Source organism: Bidens hawaiensis, unplaced genomic scaffold (assembly GCF_021521415.1).
Source record: "Bidens hawaiensis isolate Kalapana, Puna unplaced genomic scaffold, B.hawaiensis_p1.1 tig00005453_1, whole genome shotgun sequence".
Lineage (NCBI taxonomy): Eukaryota > Viridiplantae > Streptophyta > Magnoliopsida > Asterales > Asteraceae > Bidens > Bidens hawaiensis.
The window spans coordinates 40,951-60,559 of NW_027491347.1; the positions used below are offsets into that span (position 1 = coordinate 40,951).

Below are 19,609 nucleotides of genomic sequence, written 5' to 3' on the forward strand. Positions count from 1 at the left end.
ATTTGGAAGTGACTTTTTGAGTTCATTGGTTTTTAGGTTTTTGAGTGGTTCAATTGGGGTTTTATGATGGCATGGTAAATAGAGTTGTTCACAAGCTAAGTCGAGTCGGTGCCAACATTGAGTTTGAGATAGGCTCGAATTTTAAACCAAGCCATAATGTTGGTGGTTAAAATGGGTGACTGAAAAGGGTGTGAGTAGAAAGGGGTTGGGGTTAAGTAACATTTTTGTTTTTTTACTAAAAGGGTAAAGTAGTCATTTTCATGAAAACTTAACAGGAACTTTAGGGCGTCTCCAAAGGTGGAGGTTTTTTTATTTTCAAACACCTTCACATCATCGCAATCTAACCACCATCTCTTCTAATTCTCTCATGTTTTCTTTCTTTCTTTTTTTTTATCTTATCTCTCTTACTTTTATCTACAAACACTATTGCAAATAAAACATCTCTCTTCTCTCTCTCCTCCACACATGTTTTAAACTCCTTACAAAATTAAAGCATTCACAACAACAAATTTTTACAAACCATCACACCAAGATCACATGAGATTATAAACTTTTCAAAAAAACTCACATTTTATCTACAACAAACATCCACAAACTTCCATCCAACTATCCACATCATCACCTATTTTTACAATAATTTAATATAAATCAAATTACTTTTATAATATCTTTTTAATATTATGTATGTATAGAATTAAATTAAAGAAATAAATAATATTTTTTATCTACTTAACAAAAAACACAAACTTTTTAATCTTTACGTTACTATTTCCTTTTGTTTTCTTAAATTATGTAGTTTGTATAAATATAAATTCTTTTTGTAATAAAATAAATGGATACAAATCATCATATAAACTGTAATTTATACAAACTGTTGTCATCTAATGAAATGAAAGTAAATTTGTTTGTGGTCCATACTCCATAGAAAGAAAGCAATTCTCATATTAATTTATTATTATTGAAAAAGAAGGGTAAATGTTACATGGAGTCTACTTTCAGTTTGTGACTGCAAACATTATCTTTAAATTTAAACTGTAAATAAAAATCAATCCCACATCGGTAAAATCCTGACACTTTTGTCCGCTTGTTTCCAGCTAGTTCCGGACGGTGCCACATTAGCACCGTTGTAGATGCTCTTACCATTGAAGATGCCATTAGGTAGTGAAAAACACCATATGTGTTATTGATGATGAACATTGTACACAACAGGGCATATCTATAGTTTTTGTAAAGGCAAATCAATAATAATACTTTGTTTTGTTCCGTTAATCTATTTTGGTCCTTTACAACCAAGCATCAATTACGCACCCTCAAAGATCATATACCATCCAAAAATGAAAATAAAAACTAACCTTAGCCATCAAAGTTTATAAGCACGAACAATTTCAATATTAGCAGAACATTTAAAAATCAAATCACAATAAACCGATACTGCTGCAAGTAATTCATTCATAGAAACAAATCCTTACAGCGTTGGTACATTATTCAAACAAAAAAAACGAACCAAAAACTAGTTAACTATTCCAAACATTTGTGAAATTATTGTTTTACTACTTTTCCCATGATTAAAAACAATGAATGAATGCAGATAACTAGAAAACAATGTCCCCTTAATACTACCATTTCTCTTACCTCTTTCCCCCTGATTCAAAAACATTTCCTGTGCACAATCGACGGTCCAGATTCATCATACTCAGCCTTCGCGATCCACATCTGCAACAAAAACAACCGTTATATTCAGTTGCATTAACAAATAAAACAAAATTCAGAAAAGAAAAAAACAAAAATAAAACCAACCTGCTGGAAAGTGCTGAGAGATGCCAAAATCGACCCTCCGATCCACACACTATACTTCCTCTCAGGTGGGGCCACCACCATAATCTTCATGCTGCTCGGGGCTTTCGCGGTAATCTCCTTACTCATCCTATCATACCCGGGAACATAGTTGTACCGCCACTAAGCACAATGTTTCCGTATATATCTTTCCTAATATCCACGTCACACTTCATGATAGAATTATATGTTGTTTCATGAATACCCGCAGCTTCCATTCCAATCATAGACGGTTGGAAAAGAACCTCGGGACATCTGAACCGTTCAGCACCGATTGTGATCACTTGTCCGTCGGGTAACTCATAGCTCTTTTCAACTGCAGAGCTGGTTTTGGAGGTTTCTAGTTCTTGTTCATAATCAAGTGCGATGTAAGCCAGTTTCTCTTTCATGTCTCTCACGATTTCCCGTTCAGCACTTGTTGTGAATGAGTAACCTCGTTCGGTGAGAATTTTCATTAATGCGTCGGTCAGATCGCGACCTGCGAGGTCCAAACGCAAGATGGCGTGCGGGGGTGCGTACCCTTCGTAAATTGGGAGCGTGTGACTCACACCATCTCCGGAATCCAGCACAATACCTATAAATATGAACAAAAGTGAGCCAAAAAAATGCACATTTTTGTAAACGGGCCATTATTTGGTTGAATCAAACAGGTGGGGTCAAATGGGCCACAAAATCTCTAAAAGAATGTATAAATAACTGATGCCCATTTGAACCATTTGAGATGAAACGAAATCCAGATTGACACATTTACAAGTAAACGGGTTGAAACTAAAATAAAAAAGAATTCACATTTTTATAAAACGAGCGTCGAATCGAACAGGCCGAGTAAAATGACCCACAAAATCTTTTATGAAAGATGTATAAATAACTAATTCCCATTTGAGCTGTTTGAGTTACAAGTAAACGGTTAAAACTAAAAAACACAAAAAATAACCAAAAGAATCCACATTTGTGAAAAACGGGCCATTTTTTAGTTAGATTGAACAGGCAGAGTCAAATGAGCCACAAGATCTTGAAATTATACAAATAACTAATTCCCTGTGACGAAATGAAGCCCAGATTAGCCCGTTTACACTTATAATTAAACGGGTTGAAACTAAAATACATAAAAATGAGCCATATAATCCTTTTTTATTTTTTTTGTAGAACGGGTCATTTTTTTAGTAGACGAACACGACGAGCCAAATGACCCACAAAATCTTTTAAAAGATATATGAATAATTAATTCCAATTTGAACCATTTGAGATGAAACGAAACAAAGATTGGCTCACTCACAAGTGAATGAGTCAAAACAAAAATGCACGAAAAATCCACTTTTTTGTATAACAGGTCATTTTTAGTCAAATCAAACAAGCAGAGTCAAACGACCCACAAAATCTTTTATTAAATATATAAATAGCCAATTCCCATGTGAACCTTCTAAGTTCAAACAAAGCCAAGGATGACAATTTAACAAGTAAACAGGTTGAAACTAAAATACACAAAGGTAAGCCAAAAGAATTTACATTTTTGTAAAACGGGTCATTTTTAGTTGAACCGAACCAACTGAGTCAAATGACCCCCCAATCTTTGAAGATATATAAATAACTAATTCCCATTTGAGATGAAATGAAACCCAGATTGGCCTGTTTACAATTAAACGGGCTGAAACTATAATACACAAAATTAAGCCCAAGGAATCCACATTTCTGTAAAGCGGGTCACTTTTCAGTTGAATCGAACAGGCGGAGTCAAATGACCCACATAACATATATTAATAACTAATTCTCATTTGAACCTTTGGAAATGAAAAGAAAGTAAGAAACCCATATTAACCGGTCTACAAGTAAACAGGTTGAAACTATAAAAGCTGGAAGAATCGACATTTATGTAAAACGAGTCTTTATTTAGTCAAATCACACAGGCAGAGTCAAACGACCCACAAAATCTTTGAAATTATATACAAATAAATAATTCCCATTTGAACTGTATGAGATGAAACGAAATCTAGATCGGTCTGTTTACAAGTAAATGGATTGAAACTAAAATGCACAAAAATAAGCCAAAATAATCCTCATTTTTGTAAAACTCGTCATTCTTTAGTCGAATCAAACATGCTCAGCCAAATGGCTCACAAAATCTTTAAAAAGTATATAAATAACTAATTCCCATTTAAACCATTTGAGATGAAACAAAACGCAGATTGACCCGTTTTAACCAAACGGGCGAATATTACTACTTCTAGTTTTTTATGTAACAATAGATCAGAAACTAACCAGTCGGCATAGAGTGAAAGCACAGCCTGAATAGCCACATACATAGCGGGAGCATTAAACGTCTCAAACATGATTTGAGTCATCTTTTCACGATTAGCTTTCGGATTAAGCGGAGCTTCAGTAAGAAGAACAGGGTGTTCTTCTGGAGCCACACGAAGCTCATTGTAGAACGTGTGATGCCAAATCTTCTCCATATCATCCCAGTTATTCACAATCCCGTGCTCAATCGGGTATTTCAAAGTAAGGATACCTCTTTTGGATTGTGCCTCGTCCCCGACATACGCGTCTTTCTAATCCAGCCTTTAAAATAATGAGCACAGAATCACAAAATAAGATCAAGATTTTTATTATTAATATTGAAAAGTGGTAAAATAATAATAATAATAATGTTATATACTACCTTGACCATTCCAGTTCCATTGTCACAAACAAGGGGTTGAATATCTTCATCCGCCATTTTTTAACGTCTGTAACGAAATAATAATAATAATGTTATGTTCCTAACAGTATTAATGAGGTAGTTTTATAAATTTATCATGGTTGCATTCAAGAATCAAGATGCATGTAAGAACATCATGTGTTTGTTTGTTTGTTATAATAATCTGGGAATAATATAATATGAACCCTAATGGCTAATAGTAATGCAGGTGATTCTTGAAAATAGTAAACAGAAAAGGTTACTTGTATGATATGATATGATATGATATGATGATTCAATTATGCATATTGATTCAATGAATTGAAATGGGTACTAACCGTTGAAATTGAAATCTGAAAAATGGATTGATTAATCTTTGGGCTTTAGAAAGAAAGAAAGGATGTAAAGGTTGGTTTAAAAACAGGTGCGGTTTGGAATGAAACTCGGGCGATTTGGACGCCTGATTTTGAGATCACAGCCTGTGGTTTGTTTCGTTTCTCTTCATTTGTAAAATGTATAATTATATATCATTCTTGTGCGTTATAATAATAAAAATTTTAGATTGACGAAATTATTGTTGACTACAAAGCGTAACTATGTCCAGACGAAATAGGTTTTATATGGCTTGCAACAGTTTTAAGATAACACTGGTATCTTCAGAAGATTTTGTTAAGTTTAATAATTTTCGAGGTTAGAGTGAAGAGTGTTGGAACTTGGGGAGATGAAGGCATTTGCGTGAGGGCTTATAAATCTCAATTGAGGATATTGGTTTCTCTTAAGCAAGTGACTACTTGTTTGTGACATAAGGGTATAAGATTTGCTAAATAAATTTAAGGAAGAAGATACTAGATTAAAAGAGCTTAAGTTTGTAGAAACTTCAATTCAAAAGAATATGAAATGATAATTCGGCCTTGGATTGAAATTAATCATAAAATATTATCTTCAACATCATTTATAATCATTTGATACACGATAAGAAGTATTTTAATGTAAAATACGTTTTTTTTCAAGCACGCCTAGTAAGGGTAAAAGATGCTAAATAAATTTAAGAAATAAGAGGCCACTAGCTATTAGAAAGATTAAAGATTTGAAAAAAAAACTTTATTTATGAGAACTTTTCAACTTCAATTGAAAATCAAAATATACATCTTTTAGTGGTTCTTATACCTATTGGATGGTCATAAATGATGTATAAAACAATCTTTCTAATAAGTGGATGTCACCCAAGGAAAACGAATTTATGGTTATAAGTTGTAGTGATATTTCTAATGGCTAAGAAAGTAAGAAATTAAGAATTGACGTTTCAAAGGCTAAATACATTTCAAATCAGATTATTTTGATTTTTAATAAAAAAAATTGCAGCATGTCTTGTAACAATGTTTAGACCCATATTGTTGGGTAGATAAAAGTATTATATATTTCAAGTATCTAGGGTGATGATCACGTATTTAAATATTAGTTGGTGTATTTTACAGAAAATGACTGTTAAGTATTATATCAATTGTGAAAATGACATGATAAGGTTCTAGCATGTATAAAATATTTTAAAAAGTCTAGATGATCAAAATTGACTAAATTTGGATGACTGTAGTAACAACCAAGTCGGATGTAAAATGATGAATTTATGAAATTAAGGTTTGGATACAAGGAACTTGATTACAAAGAGGTATTAATATTATACAAATTAAATTGGTGAATTTGGACGCATTTAAGTGGAAAATGGATCACATAGTATAATTAAATAATCATAACGTTCTAGTCTAATTTGAAAAACACAAGGTGGATACTTGGCTTAACCGAAAAATAGAAAAGACTTTGCCACTTTGGTGATGATAAGGTAAGTTCACCACTTATCCTTTAGGCTATGTGATGGAGGCTACAAAATGGGGGCGATTATTGACACGTGTCGTCACGTCAACAGATGAGTAATTTTCATTTTAGGGGTGTAATGGTTTTATAGCCCCCCCCCCCCTTTTTAAATATTTTCCAACATACACAAAACAAACATTGGCGATAAATCCATGTCTGGCCGCACATATCGGGGGGGGGGGGTGCCGCCAAAATTCGCCCAAAAATTGGAGATTTGTTTTCCCACTACACTCAACCTTATAGATGCATGTTAATATGTTATAATCTAGTTGATTTGTTCAAATAGTATGAGAGATTACTATAGCAACTAACTCGATCCCACATTGTTCGAAATTACTGGGCTAATATTGCTAGGTTGTGCACTGTACAGAATCAAGTCATCAACCTCTTATTCCCCTTTTATTTTGATATTGCAAATAGTTATCATTGAGTGATACATGGATATTGTGTATCATCATTACTTTAATATGAAAGCTTAGTTTCTAAACACTAAATAAACAAGGGACGACGATACGATAGTCACTAACGATAAAGGAATTCAGTCTGAATCTAACACCAAACAAATATTACATTAATATTTTACTAGTTGTATTTATATATTAGAAAAAAAAAATAAAGTATTAGCAACCATGGAGTAATTCGAGATTCATATTATATGAACTAGAGCTTGCCCTTTGCGTGTTGCGCCGATCAAATCGAAATGTTCAAACACACATAAAACATAATACATTACAATAATTTACCATCAAACCACCTTACTTATTCATGCTTGATTTAGTATGATCTATAAATATAAAAATTTGTTTCTATTATAAAAAACTCAAAAAAAAAAACACAAAACAAAAAACACTAAAAACCAGCTAAATGGAGACTCGCACTCTCGTCTTGCAACTTACAACAACACAACACTATCACCACAACAAATCAATTTTTATTACCTTTATTAGTTTCAAATCAATAAATTCAAAAACAGATTTTGAAATATTAAAAAAAAAAACTTATGACAACCACTTATTAGACCTATATACTTTTACTATAGTATTAGGTTTCATTTACATATAGTGTAACATTCATGCATGGAGATCAGAATTGGATAAAATCTCCACCAAGATCGCCTTTAGAAGAAGAAACATCTTAAGGACTTCTTGTGCGTGTTCTACAATGCTGCAGAAGAGTCTACCGAGCACGTTTTCACCGGTTGCTCGGTGACCACGTAGGTTTGGGACGCTTTAATATCTTGGTGCAAGATCCCGTCTTTCTTTGCCTTTTCGGTTAAGAACTTACTTGAAGTTTATAACCATGTGGGGCTGAAAACAAGGAAAAAGAGGCTTTCAATGGCATCATAATCATTGCTTGCTGGCAAACATGGAGGGCCCGAAATGTTTTGATTTTTGGAGGAAAAAAGATGAATATCGGAGATATCATTAACGACATCAGATCATTAAATTTTCTTTGGTTTAAACTTAGATCTAAATACAAATCGATTTGTTGGTCATATTGGTGTAAGTTTTCCTTGATGCAATTGTCTTTTATTGCTTTATTTTGGCTCTTCTCCAAATTGTAAAGGATGCTATTAGCTTCGGCCTTTGTTTATAGAAATACACGATCCAAATAAAAATAAATTATAGAATCATGAAATATGAAAATGTATAGAAAAGATAACATAATTATTACACAAGCATTGAAAATTTTAATTTCATATATAAAGTACCAATAAAAAAATGATATAAAAAATTAAAAAAAACCCCTACATCAAACACCAGTTACCTTGTCCCTCATTTCCCCCAAACCAAGCACCCTTGAATCATACATACCACACCATACCAATCAATCACCCAGCCACCATGGACGCCGATCGCACCCCTCACGGATCCTCACCACCCACCGAACATTCTCATACCCACCACACCACCTGCGTCAACTGCGGTGGCGCCACCTCCTACCCCCCACCCCCAACCTGGTCCGAATCCTCCCCACCCCCCACCTACCGCCCCATCCGCGCCCCAGCCATCAACCTCCCACCCCACCAAAACATGCAACAAACCATCATCATGACACCCGTCCCACAAGCCCAAAAGGTCCACATCCTCACCCCACCTTACCACTTCCAAACCCCAACCAAAGTCATCCAATCAGACCACCACATCCAACATTTCAAAAACTCACACACTTCCAAAAACTTCATAGGCTTTATCGTCTTATTATCCCAATCCATCCAAGGCCACAAGCTATCCGACCCCTGCCACCTGTCCACTGTCACCACCTCCATCGTCTCCATCCTCGAAACCCTAACTCAATTCGTCGAACAAATCCCCCCTCTCCCGCAGTCCTCCCGCTACGGCAACCTCGCCTACCGCGATTGGCATTCTCGTATGACCGAAAACGCAGACCGCTTCACGCTCCAGTTCCTCCCACCCGATCTTCAATCCGCCACTGTCGAATTAACCCCCTACTTCACCGATAGCTTCGGGAACTCCAGCCGAATCGACTACGGGACAGGACACGAGACGAATTTCGCCGCCTGGTTGTATTGTTTAGCTAGGTTGGGAGTGATTACCGAACAGGATTACCATGCGGTTGTTGCAAGGGTTTTTGTGAAGTATTTGGATCTTATGAGGAAGCTGCAGCTGGTTTACTCGTTGGAGCCTGCGGGATCGCATGGTGTGTGGGGGCTGGATGATTATCATTTCCTGCCGTTTATATTTGGGGCTTCGCAGTTGGTTGATCATAAGTATATGAAGCCGAAGTCGATTCATAATGAGGATATACTGGAGAATTTTGCGAATGAGTATTTGTATCTGCAGTGTATTGCGTTTGTGAAGAAGGTTAAGAAAGGGCCGTTTGCGGAGCATTCGCCGATGTTGGATGATATTAGTGGTGTGCCGAATTGGAAGAAGGTGAATAGTGGGTTGTTGAAGATGTATAAAGTGGAGGTCATGGAGAAGGTTCCGATTATGCAGCATTTTCTCTTTGGTTCGATCATCAAGTGGTAAGTTTTATTCGTTTATTCCACTTGGTAATATATGTTTGGTAATCGGTATGTGTGTAGACACAGCTTCTTTTAACGAGAAGCACAAGAAATTAACTGAAGTTACGATAAAATTAACATAATATGCCTGCTTATGCTTAAGATAGCAGCTATGATCCCAAAAACTTCATAAATTAGGTCTTTGCGATTAAGCCCGTGTAACGGATGTACTTAACTAGTTAACCATCAATACAAGCCATCTAATAGATGTTATGTGCGAATCAGCATTCAGCAATTGTTTATCAACTGGATGGGACTAATCCTAGGCTACTTCTTGGTTCTTAAACATCACTGAGCATGATAAATAAACTCTTCAATAACACCTGCTCATAGTGATCATCTATCTGATGAAAAGTTGAATGCGTCGAGATTCTTTGATACTATGACAGTTAGCATTGGCAGACATGATTTCTATAAACAAATATATTCTCAAGTTGGGATTAGAAATTGGAATTACAATTTCTAACAACTTAAGATAGATCCAACAAAAAGGGGGAAAGATTTATATAATGAGTATCGTTTTAAGTTAAGCACTTATTTTGTAACATGGGTAAGAAAAGAAGATGAGAAAGCATGCTCAACCACCAACCAGATATAATTTGAGTCAGCAGTAAGTTATTCATCTGTTTGAACATTGTGAGCAATAGGCGATGCCTTCAAAATTTTAAGTTAAATCAAAATCTCTCACTGGAAAACGTTTACCAACCGTTTGATGAAATGACTTAGTAAGAAGTTTATCTTTTTCTTATGTTTTGAAGACACCTCATATGTCTATTGCTCATTAGATTCAGTGAGGTGAATAAATTGGAGTTGATTCATATTATATCTGAACTTTTTTAAGTTGGTTGTTGAGAATGTTTTATCATCTGCTTTCTTGTGTTTTTAATTATGTGGTGAACTTTAAATTATACGGTGTATGTATAGCTTTCTCCCTTTTCGTCAGATCTATTTTTGTTTCTGGAAACTGTAATTCCAAATTATATTTCCAAGTTGAGAATGTTTGTTTATAGAAGTTATTTATGGTCGTTGCTAACATAATATGAGAATTGAGAAATCTTGATGTGAACTTTTTATTTGACGGTTGATCATTACTTTGTAGGCTGTAGCAGAAGTTACTGAAGAATTTATTTATAATGTTCAGTGATGTCAAATTCTTTTAGCACGCTAGAAGCCCTGTTATAATCAAATCGAACATGAATAAATTAGGATGCATGCAAAACTGTCAAGGAAAAACCTTATTTTTACTTATTAAGGAAGTTTACTCTCTTTTTCATGATTTTTTTGTTGTAATGTTTAGTTGATATTGTGCTTTTTTATTATAAATATTATGTTGTAAACATAGAAATATACTTTATTCTATGACAACGTGTCTCCAAAATAAATTAAAAAAAAGGGCAAATATAGTGCAGCACATTTGTACAATGTACACCGTCTAAATGAGATGCGTACAAAATATAAACTAAATGAAAATGTGTTGTTTTAAATATGATGTCAGTTGGAAGTTGTGTAACTTGCTGCTAGTTCAAGGAAGTTTGACTCATTTCCACATCTCGGTTAACAATTAACAGGACACATTTAGAACATGTGGTGAATCATTTGAGAAACAATATTAAGGTTTTGTCTCATAATTGGTGGTTACTGAATCACACCAGTTAACATTTGACACGTCATTTGTGACTTATGTACTATATGTGTTCTTCCATGTGTCTTAACATCTAAAAACCAAATATAAAATGTTTGTTATTCACCATTAATATTATAATAAATTGCCACATTTTTATGTGGTTTCGAGTGTAGACTTGATTATCGACGCTAACAAGTTTTTATGATTATGCAGGGAGTAGATGATTAACAAGAGGTTCTATAGAATGAGAAGTGAAAGTGAGGTCTTTGTAGTTAGTTTTGAAACAAGTGGTTGGTTGTATTATGTACTGCCACATTGCTTAACCTGCTCTAGTATTTGATGCTTGTTTGCTGCACCTTCTATTTATTTTTAATTTGTGTGCAGTGATGGCTTCATATTCATTTTAAGTATCTTCATCTCCATGCTCATTCTATTATGTGGTTGTAACATAGAGCATTTGGAGTGGGACACTTTCAACACAGTGACCCCAAGTGTTTTCCAATAAAACAACACGACCGACTAACAAACACTTAAGTCAAAATTAACATAGGTGTGCAAGTGCATTATGCGATTCTTACATAACTTACCCTTTGCCTTTCCATCTCTTGGTTAAATAGTATTGGTTAAGGCATGAACGTGCCCCTATGCATCTATTCATCAATCATTGTTCTTCGTTGGTTTATTCATTAATATTCGATTTTGATGTGTGTCGGTATGTAGTTACTTGAGAACGGAGTTATGGGTTGTTACCTTACCTGTATAGTGAAGTAGTTAAAACAAGTGGTTGCAATCTCAAGTGGGCATTCAGATTAAATGATTGATAAATAAACTATAACAATTACTCCAGTTCTCTCTTCTATTCTCAAATGCATGCTAGTATGTTTCGATTAGCAATTGCCAAGAATGGCATTTAAAGTGATAAAGACGTCAGCATTCAACAATGACAATTCACAACATATTCTTCCAATCGGGACATAAGGTGACAACAGGCAACCAACAAGTTCCATTGCAAACGAAAATACTTCGTGATGTGATGACCGGCTTAGCAATTTAGATGTAATTGGCCAATAACCAACATAATCGAGAAAAATTCTACATCATCGCATCCTCCTTCTAATCAAGAGCTCTAAAACAATACTTTGAAATTCGGAATCGATGGAGTTAAGTTGTTTTTAACGACGATCCATTGAAAACAAATAGTGTGAAAGGTAGAGCCGGTGATAGAAACTTTTTAAGGTGAGATTTTTATTGGTCAACCTAAAAAAGATGGGATTAATAAAATCCAATTTTTCTAAATAAATTAAGGGAATGTATTTTTTTAAGATGATCGTTTTACCCTTATTCTTACTAAATGATCTTTATCAACTTTGGAGCGTTAACCAACACCTAACATGTTACCGATGCCACAAGCGTTAACCGATTTAAGATGGATTGCGGGTGTTAGGACACGTAATAAGTGTCGGACACGTAACCTAGTGTCGGACGCCTTATCGACGACAGACGCCCAGACAACCGTATGCATTATCAGTGCCGAAAACGCAATCAATGGTGTACGCTTGATGCATTAACCGACGTCTGACGCGTGTAACTAGTGCCATACATGTAACACGTTCTACGGCAATTTAAATCCCTTTGTAAAAATAAGGGTAAAATAGTCATTTAATAAGTTATTTTTAATAGAATAGATAAATATATAATATATGTTTTAGGAAGGAGAAATATGTAAACGTCTATAATAAATATAAGTGTGACATAGTAAGTTAATTCTAATTAGTTAAATTATATATGTTTTAGTAAGACGAAATATTAAGGGTAAATTAACCAATATAATTAACTTTAATGAAACTGATAATTGATAAATATGTGATATATGTTTTCAGAAGAAAAAATATGTAATTTATCCGTTGTTTGAGGATATATGTGACTGATGGTTATAGTATATAGATATACCTAAAAATCATTTTTTTAAGTCTAATAATTTTCTTTCAGAATTTATAAACTTTTAAACAAGTATGGCATTATAAAATTGCTTTAAAACAATCATGAACAGATGAAAGGGATTTGGATTACACGGGCTCCAACTTGGCCCGTTTAAACTCTATGATAATATTCATGATAAAAAGGATCCAATTACAATATAGAGGCAAGTAAGCGGACAAGCAGCGGCAATACATTTCAGTAAACATCAATACAGTCGTACCAAAATATTTTATTGAAAAACAGACCGATATTATTACTCTTACGAACATGAACAATTACTAGCGGCAATACATTTCGGTAAACACCAATACACTCGTACCAATATCATCATAGACATAAGAACACACTTATAAACAAACATTATAACACAATCACATACTAGCTTTTTGGGGATTGCCGAACTTGATTGTGGGACCTTAAATCTGGATCTAGTTGCAACTTTTATTTAGAAGAGCTCGTGAACAACAGTCTCGATATTCATTCGATTTTGCATGCACCCCAATTTTCACTAACAAAATCAAACCCTTTTCATCAACATCCTCATTTAGAAGCACCGGATCCAAAATTTGATAAACAGAACCATCAGCCAAGGCATTCGTAGCATAGGAATGCAAAGTTAGCCCTTCGAACATTGGATCAACAGGTTTCTTCCCTGTCATCATCTCCAACAATAGGATTCCATAGCTATACATGTCACCACTAGTTGAGACTTCATTTCCAAGTCTATATTTTGAATGAAACAAGAGTTAATAATATAGCTTAGCATAGACTAAACGAGAACAGTAAAATGGACTAGTGTTCATTAGCTTACCAGGAGGTGCATATCCAATAGTTCCTCTGAATACACTTGAGCTATTATCGTTTGCATTAGGAACTCCTTCAAGGGAAAGAATTTTGGCAAGCCCAAAATCTCCGACATCTGCGACCATATCAGTGTCCAATAAAATGTTACTCAGCTTCAAATCACAATAAACAACTATGTTTCCACACCGACAATGTAGATAATCAATAGAGCAAGCCACATCCTTGATAATGTTGATTCTTTGAGCAAGACATAGCATCTGGTGCGTTGAATGCAACCAACTCTCCAAACTCCCATTTGGCTTGAAATCATAAACTAAAGCTTTGAAATCATTGCCTTGGAAATCGATACTTGAGCAAGAAGTTATAACCTTCACCAAGTTGCGATGGCGGATATTTTTCAAGGCATTACACTCGGCTATAAAACTCTTTAAACCTCCTCGACGATTAAGGTTTAGTACTTTTATTGCCACAACTGTGAAACCATTTTCATCGAGAACTCCTCTATAGACTGAAGCAAAGCTACCTGCCCCAATAAGATTTTCTAGAGAGAACCCTCCAGTTGCTTTAAAAAGTCTTCCATATGAAATCTTCTCAAAAGATTCAGTTGATATTGTATCTAATGGTTTATCTGTGTTCCTTTTAACACAACAATAAAACAAGAGAAATGACACTAGAGCCAAACCTGCAAGAGTGAAAGATAGTGAGATCGCTACAACAACACGAACAGAATGCTTTCTAGTAGTTCTTTTGGCGTCATTGGTTGTGCATTTGGGTAGGTGAAGCTCAGGTTTGCCAGCGCAAAGCCTACGGTTCCCAATGATTGATACCATACTTGTGTTGGTGAAAACACCTTTAATAGGCACCTCTCCCTCAAAGTTATTACATGATAGATCTAGATGCTTCAAATCCAGTTCTTAAAAATATGTTGAAATAGGCCCAGAAAAGTTATTTTGGGACAAGTTAACATATTTGAGGCCTCTCATGAAACTCAATGCCTCTGGCATTGACCCATGGAAGAAATTGCTGGAAAGATATAGTTCTTGAAGGCTGATGCAACTGCTAAAACTACTTGGAAGTTCACCTGATAAACGATTCTCGGATAGATCAAGAAATCCTAACATCTTTAGGTTGCCAATCTCTTGTGGAAGAACTCCAGACAAATTGTTTTGACTCAGATCAAGAAAAATGGAAAGTTAAGGCATTTGGAATATTTCTTTAGGTACACTTCCTATGAGGTTATTTGCATGAAGTTCTAGACCTATCAACTTTTTGCAATTGCTTAAAGTTGATGGTATAGTGCCTTCCAATTTGTTTGCACCCAATGTTACTTCGGTTAAAGATGACATGTTTCCTATAGATGGTGGAATTATCCCAGAAAAAACATTAAAGCGAAAACTTATACGTTCCATGTTTTGTAGCTTTCCTATGCTTTCAGGAATCATGCCTGTGAAGTTGTTTAATGCTAGATTAATCAGAGTCAGGCCAAGCAAATTGCCTATTGACGAAGGGAGGTTGCCTGAGATATAATTCCCAAAAAGCCCTATGTATTTCAGTTTAGATGAGAAGTTCCCAAGCGAATTAGGTAACACCCCTGTTAATCGGGATTCACCAAGTTCCAAAGTCTCTAAATTGCTACAGTTGGACAAAGAATCAAAGAGATTTTTTCAATCAACAGGGTTGCTTTCAAAGTTAATTTTATTAAGACCCAAACGCTGAAGTTTATACAACTGTCCAAAATCAATCTTGAGTCTCCCCTTAAAATCATTCATAGAAGCATCAAAACTTTCCAATTCTGAACAGTTTGATATAGAGGGTGAAAGGGACCCACTGAAGTGATTAATATCTATTTCTAGTATTTTGAGATGAGGTTGGCTCAAACACAAGTTTGTGGGTAGACTGCCATGAAGTTGGTTGAGTGGGATGTTTAAAAGCTCTAACTTGGAAAGATTATAGAAAAACATTGGAAAAACTCCGGTGAGGCCATTTTCTCCAAGGCCTAATTCTCTCAGTTCTTTCAACTGACTGAAGGAATTAGGAATACTCCCTCCTAACAGAGTTTCAGCAATATAGAGGCGTTCAAGATTGGTGAGATTGCCAATTGATGGTGGAATCCCACCCGTGAAGTTATTTTTTGTTAAATGTAATGTTCTCATCATCTGGAAGGAACTGAAAACATTTGGAATTTCCCCAAACAGTTTATTTGAATATAACTCAAGTAACCGTAGTTTAGAGCAACCTGATAAGTTGGCTGGGATTTCTCCACTGAAAAAGTTTAAGGGAAGGGAAAGCTCTTGTAATCGTGATAAACGACCTATTTCATGTGGGATACCACCATAAAACTGGTTGTCATCTAAGATGATGTACCTGAGGAAGCTGAGGTTTCCAATAAACGGAGATAAGGAACCTGCTAAACCTTTGCGTGTTAGATTTAAGCTTGTAACTCTTTGGTTTCGACGATCGCATGTCACTCCTTGCCACGTACAAAAAGGAAGAGAATCATTCCACGATCTGAAAACACCTTGAGGGTCATCGTTAATCTCGGATTTGATATTCAATATTGCAACATGATCATCCGAAGGAAGACTCGAACCAAAAACAGCAACATTCATTTGTATAAGAACAACAAGATGCAAGACAGCTTTTAAGAACATAATTCCTAGTGTTGAAGATTGAGCTTGAATCCAAGATTCTGAATGAAAGAAAGGAAGCTATCTATTTATTTTATATCAAGTAAGCATTGGAAACACAGAGACATTTTTGAATTGTTTAAAAAAAATAAAACCAACTATTCATTCTGTGGAAGACTTAACACATATTATATTTACAAAATTGCGCAACTACTCAAAAGATATTAGTGCTTTAAGACTTTTCGTCTTCGCAGTATTGTAGTTCACACGGATTTTAGTGGGTTTTGATTCACAAATCCAGAAGAAATAATTAAATGTTGCCAAAGCAAGTTATGCCAATAGATTTGAAGCCTTGTGGGCAACTGGGCACTACTATACGATTGAAAATAATAGATCAACAGTAACTGTTATTCTTTTAATTATTTACTAAATATATATTTAGGGATAAATAAATCTGACTGCTCGGTTATATTAGTTAAAAGATGTAAAGGAAAAGTTAATGATTACTTCACCTCATGTCATGGATTTCATTTTCTATTGAAATATGTTGGTGCCGAGGAAGGCTGGTTTTGTTTTATGGCGCGCAGCTCTGAGTCGGTTACCAACTTTTGACGCTTTGGTAAAAAGGAATATTCCGGTTAGTTCGTCTATTTGCCCAATTTGCGTATGAGGTGATACAATTGAATTGACTTGTCGACCAATGTAAATCATTATATACATTAATACATGAGTTAGGAGGTGAATTGTATACACTTGTTTGAGTTTATTATCTGATTGATTTATTTGGAAAGTAGTTTGATAAACATTGGGACTGGACCGGTTGTGATCGGTCCTATAATGACCGATAGCTTCATTTTTTACTCAAACGAGTCACCCGATAGCAGCTTTGAATCTGGCCTAAACAACAGTATGCATTCAGACTGAAACGCTCCAATTCACAGTTGGCATGGCAGCTCATCTAGCATCCCAGCCAACATTGCACCGAGAAGTGGGCTTTCAGAAGCTCAAAACGGGGTCAATTTTCCGACCAAACATAACGAGATAGACACGAGAAGATTTGCACGTGTTTTGGTTCAACCAAGGTACCTTGATGACTATGTTTTAGAAACTAATGTTGATTGTGAACAGCTTCATTTAGAAAATAGTGATGGACCCAATAGTTATCAGGAGGCTAAAGATTCAAAGGATTGGATTAAAGCGATGAAAGCCAAGATAGATTCCATCAACAAAAACGATACATGGACCCAAATGAGATAAACCCGTAGTTTGAAAGTGGGTGTTTAAGATATAGAAGCTAGAATGGCGTTTGAACTGTACGTAAATACAAGGTTTGGTTAGTTGCAAAAGGTTATGTGCAACAACTCAAATCGGACTTTGGGGAAGTATTTGTGCTCCAGTCGCACAACTTGAGACTCTCCGACTGGTAATTGCATTATCCACATCTTAGTTGGGAAATTCACCATCTTGCTATAATAACGCTTATTATACACAGTGAGTTAAAAGAGACTATTTGCGTAACTCAGCCGAAGGGGTTTGTGAAGAGCAAAAGGTGTATAAAATGTCAAAAGCTTTATATGGCTTAAGGCAAACACCATGTGGCTGAACAGTAAGGTTTACCACATTTTGAGAGACATGAAGTTTATTCGGTGTAAGAAAAACAATCGTTGTACTGAAAATCCAATGGAAAACATTATTTGATTGTGGTGGTTTATGTCGATGATCTATTTGTAATTGAAATGAGTCATAACATCATAATCGAGTGTAAACATAGTGTGTCAACCCAGTTTGAGATGTCGGATTACAGAAAAATAGCATATTATCTCGGTACTGAAGTTACACAAAGCAATGAAGGGATAATAAATCAAGGAGGATATGCGAATTGAAGATGCACCTAACTCATGTACACATAGATCATGGCTTATGGTTGTGTAAAGTAGAAAATGAGGCGGAGATCGATGCTACATGATACCGGATTGTTGTCTGGTGTTTAAGATATACCTATCATATTCGGTTGGGTTGTTAGTCGCTACATGCAAAGTCCGATAAAATCACACGATTTGACAACTAAACTCATTTGTGGTACGTGAAAGAAACCACAAGCTTTGGGGTAAAGTTCGACGAGAGGGGTCAAAGAGATTCGTTGGCTAATGCTATATATACTGATAGTTGGCTAATGCTATATATACTGATAGTAGTCATAATGTAGATGAGGATGACGGAAAGAGTATGACCGATCATGTTTTCTATTTCGGTTTATCTTTCGTCACATGGTGCTCACAAAGACAACCAACTGTGGCTCATTCTTCGTGTTTAGCCGAATATATGACAGCTTCTACAGTTGCGTGTCAAGCAGTTTGGCTCTAAAAACTGTTGGGGGAATAACCGGAGAACCGTTACAAAAGATCAAGTTGAAAGTTGATAACACCTATGCAATTTGCCTTGTGAAGAATCTCGTGTTTCACTAACGGTAAACACACCAAATCTCAATTTCCCTTCATTTGCGAATTTGTTGATGTGGATGAAATAGAAGTTGAGTATATAAGTGGAAAATAGCAAAAGGCGTATATTATGACCAAGACACTTGCCATATTCAAGTTTCAAGGGTTATGATATGTATCAACTTGGATTTGAAGACTTAGAATGGAGACTTGAGATGATCAGAAGAAATATAGATAGAAATTAGACCATTTTAATATGTTTTCATTCCTCCTTTGATATTGAACTTAGACAGCCATTTATAAGCAACAAGAAATGAAATCCCTAATCCACGACTAATAACTCAAATCTAACCACTAATACTTTTATTGTAACTAAATAAAATAAACAGAAACATGAAGTGAAATTGGGTGCATGGGCTACGTGTCATGGTGATCATGGGATAAAGCCATAAAGGGTATGGCACGTAACAGGTTAGTTTTGTTGTTGACCAACTTCAAGTTGAAGGCCTCCCGAAATCCAACTTGGAAATTAAGGGCCTGGCCTGAGATGTTAGCTAAGATGGGCTATGATTATGGGTTTTAGGGTCATTAGTTTTGTTGTTGACCAAGTTGGATTAGCACCACATAATTATTTTAACCGGGATAAGGGTTTTGATATGGGAGTTACCGTATTAAGGTTTTGAGTCATATTATCTTACTACTCTAATGAAAGGCTACTATATGTTGTCACTT

The 19,609-nt window shown here is 35.3% G+C and overlaps 1 protein-coding gene and 2 pseudogenes across 2 annotated transcripts; 1 reads left to right on the top strand and 2 right to left on the bottom strand.

The window, feature by feature from the left end:
• Nucleotides 1–1,307: 1,307 nt before the first annotated feature.
• Nucleotides 1,308–4,546, bottom strand: LOC143629727 (actin-like; annotated as a pseudogene). The gene is made up of 4 exons (XR_013153019.1): nucleotides 4,490–4,546; nucleotides 4,090–4,379; nucleotides 1,798–2,454; nucleotides 1,308–1,713 (listed from the first exon to the last, which is right to left on the bottom strand). The product of XR_013153019.1 is annotated as an actin-like (transcript).
• A 3,654-nt stretch (nucleotides 4,547–8,200) lies between these two features.
• LOC143629765 (uncharacterized) lies at nucleotides 8,201–11,450 on the top strand. The gene is made up of 2 exons (XM_077098946.1): nucleotides 8,201–9,365; nucleotides 11,242–11,450. Exons 1-2 carry the CDS (start codon nucleotides 8,221–8,223, stop codon nucleotides 11,246–11,248), a joined length of 1,152 nt encoding a protein of 383 aa, XP_076955061.1. The 5' UTR covers nucleotides 8,201–8,220; the 3' UTR covers nucleotides 11,249–11,450.
• Nucleotides 11,451–13,453: 2,003 nt separating this feature from the next.
• Nucleotides 13,454–16,421, bottom strand: LOC143629686 (receptor kinase-like protein Xa21; annotated as a pseudogene).
• Nucleotides 16,422–19,609: the final 3,188 nt, after the last annotated feature.

Bases quoted from the DNA above. Each gene is read 5' to 3' on its own strand.
- LOC143629765 (XM_077098946.1), top strand. From the start codon at position 8,221: ATGGACGCCGATCGCACCCCTCACGGATCCTCACCACCCACCGAACAT.